Source organism: Vulpes lagopus, chromosome 18 (assembly GCF_018345385.1).
Source record: "Vulpes lagopus strain Blue_001 chromosome 18, ASM1834538v1, whole genome shotgun sequence".
NCBI lineage: Eukaryota > Metazoa > Chordata > Mammalia > Carnivora > Canidae > Vulpes > Vulpes lagopus.
In genome coordinates, this window is record NC_054841.1 from 22,171,034 (window position 1) to 22,177,033 (window position 6,000).

Consider the following 6,000-nt stretch of genomic DNA (forward strand, 5'->3'; position numbering starts at 1 on the left):
TAAAATAAAAATAAATGGAGCTTAAGAAAGCTGACCTCTCTTCAATGTATGAATTCAAGATGACAGTAAATCTTTTCTTCTTTGAAAGGTTTCAGAATTTTTGCCAGAGAGATTTGCAGAGCAGCTAATTCGTGTATACTGTAAGAAGACTGATGCAAACACATTGTTTGCTGTGAAACAACATTTCGTTCATTGGTGCTTAATCAGAGACTTCACCAAGCCGCAGGTAGGTGGTTTATTAATCACTTGCTTTGCACATTTTTTGATTTTTAAGTAAAAACCAAAGGCATCTTTACTTCCCTCTGAAAAGTTCTCAAATTACAGTCATTTGGTTATTTTGGGGAAAAAAATGTTTTCCACTTTAAGCTTTCCTTTTTTTTTTTCTTTTTTAAGCTTTCCTTTTAAAATGCTTGACTCTATGTCAACTAGCAGTGTCTTCCTACACCAATTGTGAGTGGGTATCCTGTTTATCATTATTATCCTAATACTAAAAGTTCACAATGGTGAACATGTGATAGTACTTTATAATGTTCTCACCAGTTGTCTGCACTCTTCCCAGCGAGCTAGGAAATGAGTCATAGTGTCCTTATCTTTCAGAAAAGGTTACCAAAGCTGAGTAGTTAAATTGTTTAAGGCCACATACAAGTGATAATAAGTTTTCTAATTTATTTCACACTCAGCATTCCTAAAACTGTAAACTATTTAAATTGTCTAACATAGGGATGTCTGGGTGGCTCCGCAGTTGAGCATCTGCCTTCGTCTCAGGGCATGATCCTGGGCCCAGGGATTGAGTTCCACATCGGACTCCGTGTGAAAAGCCTGCTTCTCCCTCTGTCTGTGTCTCTGCCTCTCTGTGAATAAATAAAATCTTTATAATAAATACATAAATAGCATAGAATAAGACAATGGAGAGGAAGAGGAGCTAAATTGTAGTTGAGAATCCTATAGTGAATGTTGTTAAAGTTGTCCCTTACTGGCCTAGATATGGCAGGTGCCTGGCACAGAGAAAGTGGCTATTTGATATTTGTTGACTGTCTGAATAAAATAATTGACAGGCAAGTGGGAAGCTGTGTTCTACTTCCTAGCCCAGTACTCTCTCCCACAACACCATATCTGCCTTCCCCCACCCTCCCATGCATTGTGTGCTGAAGGAAACAACAATGAAGGAGCAGCCCAGTAGTTGGTACTTTATCAAGTGCCAAAAAGAATGATCAGATGAGTTGTGTTAGGATTCTAAGAGTTAAGAGAGCTGTCGGAAAGCCTTTCGAAGAAGGGATTCTACTAGATCCGTTAGGCTGGATTGTGTTTGGTTGAGCAGCAGGGAAAGAGGTGGACATAATTGGCAATGGGAGTGACCTGGTAGTATGAAACTGGAACAAGTGGAGTGTATTTGGGGGCCATGAAGAGACCTGCTGCATGGACAGAGAATTCTTACTATTGAGTGGGGAGAGGTTAAATGGGAAGAATAGACTAGATTATGGAGAACTTTGGATAATTGGCTAAGAAAGAAGACTTCTTATGAACAGTGGGGAAGTAATACCTTGTGTGCTATAATTACTTCTGTATTCGTTATCTCCAACTAGGAAGAAACCCATGGGCACGAGGAAGTGTGTCTTTGTCTTAGGTACGGTAGCACCCAAGGAAACTAAACCACTGATTAAGAAAGAAAACTCTAACTGCAAATGGATTAGAACTTGGAGAGGCTAGAAGTAGAATGACAAGAGGCTGTTGAAGTTCAGCCATCTGGCAGTAACTCCTTTAAAACTAGATACATTCTCTCATTGAATAAGGATTTTTGCCAGGTCCTATGTTAGGTACCAGAGATGGAACAGTACCTAAGACAGAAATAGTTCCCAAGGATCACACTCTGGTTGGGGATAACAGACACATAAGTAAATAATAATTATTGTGGTGTGGTAAGTGCTTTGGGGTAGGGGGCAGTGTGCAGAGTCTTAGAGGAGCCAAAACGGGAAGGATTTAAGCCATACTTGGTTGGTTGGGAAAAGCTTATTTTAAGAAAGACTTAGAAGCTGAGACCTGAAGGATAGTTGAGTGGGTAAAGGTGGGTAAAGGTGGAGGCAGGAGGCCAGAAGATGAGTGAGAACATGGTGCTTTTAGGGGAGAGGTCCAGGAGATTTTGCATAGTCCTCTAGGCCTAGGGCAATGGAAGCCATTGAAGTGTTTTAAGCAGGAGAGTGACATTCAAGTTTGTATTTATGAAATTCACTAGAGTTGAAATTAGAATGGGTAGAAATAAGTGTGCTCGATAGAAATAGAGAGGAGTTTAAAGGCAAATGATGTCTTTGAACTAGAAGGGTCTTCCAAATATGAGTCCCTCTCTCTGTGTCTCTTATGAATAAATAAATAAAATTGTTAAAAAAATAATTGGTATTTTCAAAAATAGAAAAATAGAGTTGTGTTTTCTGAAAGTGTATGAAGGGAGAGGGTCAGAACTGAGCAGTGAGCGTGCTACTTCTGGCCATCTTTGAAAAGAGTAGGTCTGGGATTCCTGGGTGGCTCAGCAGTTTAGTGCCGGCCTTCAGCCCAGGGCGTGATCCTGAAGTCCTGGAATCGAGTCCTGCATTGGGCTCCCTGCATGGAGCCTGCTTCTCCCTCTGCCTGTGTCTCTGCCCCTCTCTCTCTCTCTTCCTGTATCTCTCATGAATAAATAAATAAATAAAATCTTTTAACAACAACAAAAAAAAGAGTAGGTCTGATAGCTTTTCATATGTAGGACTGTGGTGTTCCTAATTTGATCCAAGCACAGAGCATATATATAATTTGGGGTTTCCCAAGAGTCTAGAAGCAATCTAGAAGCAATCTGTCTGCAAGACAAGGATTTGTGCACCTGAGGATTTCATTCAGAATTATGAAAACTGGCCTTTCTTTGTTCCTGGTTTTTCTTTTCTTAACAGGATGGTGATGTGGTGGCCCCACTTATAACACCTCGAAAAGCGGAGTGGAATAACATGGATTCAGCCCAGAGCCCAGATCACTTCCGAGAAAGGTCCAAATTTAAACTCCGGCTTTTTCAGGATGACTCAATGTGAATGTTTGCAACCATTTGTTTACATAAAGCTCTTTTCCCTGTCCCCCAACAGTATTAACTAGTGTAGGGAATTTGGTCGTGGAGTTCTACAAATTTTAGTGATAACTAGTGCTTTTTGTATTTTGAATGTACACATATGCTGAAGTATTTTTATCCAAAGAAATGAAAGGCATTAGACAAATCTTGCTATACATGCTATGGAAAGTGTTACCCATTTTAACCCTAACTAAAGTCTTTCTCTTCTAGTAGTCTTATTTTCTTACAATAACAAAAAAAAGTTTTTTTATGTACTCTGAATTCTTATGACATATGATTGTTGTTTTTTTTTAAGTTTGGAAATGAGAGAAGGTGCACATTGGAATTTAAAATTGGGACTATCATAAACAGCTATGGTTAAGAACAAAACAAAAAATCTTAGCCTCTTGAAGGACGTGCCATCACTTCAAATTTGAGGACAATTCTTTTTTTTTTTTTTTTTTTTTTTGAGGACAATTCTTCTTAAGTGATCGAAATGTTAGTGAAAGGCCTTTCCTTACCCTTTTAGCTAGGTTGGACTAAATGGTAGGAAATGAGGACCTTCAACTCCTGAGTGAGAGGCCTGATTAATTTATTGAAAAGATCTGAGGGCTCTGGTCTCCCCTGAAGTGGGACATAAGACTGCCTCTGAAGGGACCTCTACCCTCTGTGGCAGAGGAATCCCCCAAGCCAGGCTGTTCCCTGGGTCAGTTGCAGCCCCAGACCTGGGCAGTTTCTTTCTCCTGAATACTTGCTTCCCATATCCCGAGGTCTTTGTCACTATCACTGGTTTGGCCTGGAGAAGGCTCCCTTCCAACCTTCCATCTGAATTTCCCTTGTAAACTGATCAGAGGTTGTCACAGAAGCCATTCTTGGGGCTATTCAGAGCTGGGATTTTGTTTTTGCTTGTTCAGTGTGCATTTTATGGGTTTCAGCGCAAAGATGGAGCTTGCTGAGATGAGATGAGTGATTATCCCTACAATTCTGAGTTACCCTTTGTAGCCCAGTATTCCCCCACGCTTGTTCTTTACCTTGCAGTGGAGTAGGCACCACTGTGGTTGAGCAATTCGGTGCAAAGGGCACCCACCCCCACCTCCATATACCTACAATTAATTGCCTGTTCTATAGAACTTTACCAAGAATAAAGTCTGGAGTTAGAGCCAAAGCTGGTGGCAACCAAAGGATCCTGTAGATGCAGGGCAGTGGAGAATGGGAGTCATAAGCCCTTTACATCCTAAGCTTTGACACTCCCTTACAAAAGCCTTCATGGCAGGCCAGGATTGGGGACCCAGCCCTGACTCTGGGCAAGAGCAATTGGGAGGAAGGAAGGAACTCAGACCACAGCAGCAGTTATCCAGTCTTAGGAGTGCTGCTACCTTCTACTATGTAACCAGGTTCTGTTCTGTTGATACTAGGCTGAAAAATATTAGGAGTGTCTGCCATTCTGTATTACCTCCACCACCCTCCTCCATCCCCCAGTAGATGATCAGGAGTTGACCCTAATTCATGGGAGGATAATTAAAACCCGTCCCACTTCCACCATAATTTTATGTGGGTGAGATGTGTCCACATGTGGGCTCCTAGAAGCACAAATGAAGTCAGCCATGGTACGGGTCATATCTGTGTTGGCCAAGCTTCCTCTAAAACATTCAGTGGGGGAGCTAGAGGGCTAAGACTTAGCGTACCCAGACCCAAGGTCAAGAATGTAATGTTTTTCTGCTAATACTGTTTTTATTTCTGTAACTTCTATCTTTAAATCATTGTGGTTTACTCTGGAATTTTATGATTTCAATATTGTGTCATTGTGCTAAGAAATAACTTGAACTACTTTGTTTGCATCCTTTACATATAAGTCAGCTGCACTTTATGCTCTTTGCAACTGTTTTAATGATCAGAAACATGTACCATTTACAAGGTTAAATTTTTCTTAAACACCTTCTCTATTTGTATAAAAACTGAGATTTTTAACAACTTAACCTCTAGAGTTACTGAACTATTTTCACCTTGAGAATGTAAGTAGAACTGCGAGTTTAAGTGGTTGGTTACTTCATTTGGGCGAGGGAAACAGCTGCAATAAAGCTTCATGAATGTATCTCCATCTTGAAACCAAAAGTCTTTTCCTTATTGATGTCCTCTCACACTTGTGTGCCTAATCAGGACCCTTTTGTGCAAAGGAAATGTTTCTAGGAATCTACCAGATGTTTCTGACTATGTCCACGCTATGTTCAGTTTGCAGGAGAGGAGATGATATTTAGCAGGACTTACTTGGTTTTCTGGCAGGAGGCAAGCATTGTCACAGGAAGGGATATGGATGTTTTTTCATTTCCTGAGCTCTTTTGTCAGGAAACATCTCTTTCCTCCTTTTAACCTGCCCTAGGTCTGACCCCACCTACAGAGATTCAGCTTCTTTATCCAAATAGGTATATTGTTCATTTGCTGCTTTCATATCTTCCTTGTGAAATTAGAGATTTGTAAGCACCCAGCACACTGGTGGCAGACAAGAAGTGTTCAATGTACTAGAAAAGGAAAGATGCTACTGAAGTCTATTAGTTTCACCAGTTGAGTCCAGGTGGTTTGATAGTATTAAGTTAAAATGATTTCTAAAACATACAGAATAGGGATCCCTGGGTGGTGCAGCGGTTTAGCGCCTGCCTTTGGCCCAGGGCGCGATCCTGGAGACCCGGGATCAAATCCCATGTCGGGCTCCCAGTGCATGGAGCCTGCTTCTCCCTCTGCCTATGTCTCTGCCTCTCTCTCTCTCTCTCTCTGTGACTATCATAATTAAATAAAACATACAGAATAGAATCCCATTTTTATTTTTATTTTTATTTTTTTTATTTATATTTATGATAGTCACACAGAGAGAGAGAGAGGCAGAAACACAGGCGGAGGGAGAAGCAGGCTCCATGCACCGGGAGCCTGATGTGGGATTCGAT

At 41.0% G+C, this 6,000-nt stretch overlaps 1 protein-coding gene across 1 annotated transcript in view; it reads left to right on the forward strand.

Moving 5' to 3' along the window:
• Positions 1–5,156, forward strand: part of SAMHD1 (SAM and HD domain containing deoxynucleoside triphosphate triphosphohydrolase 1) — a 54,599-nt gene extending 49,443 nt beyond the window's left edge. Inside the window, exons 16-17 of the mRNA XM_041733266.1 lie at positions 89–226; positions 2,916–5,156. Coding sequence (XP_041589200.1) covers positions 89–226; positions 2,916–3,050 — 273 coding nt within the window. The 3' untranslated portion in view covers positions 3,051–5,156. The remainder of the gene's footprint in view (positions 1–88; positions 227–2,915) is intronic.
• Positions 5,157–6,000: the final 844 nt, after the last annotated feature.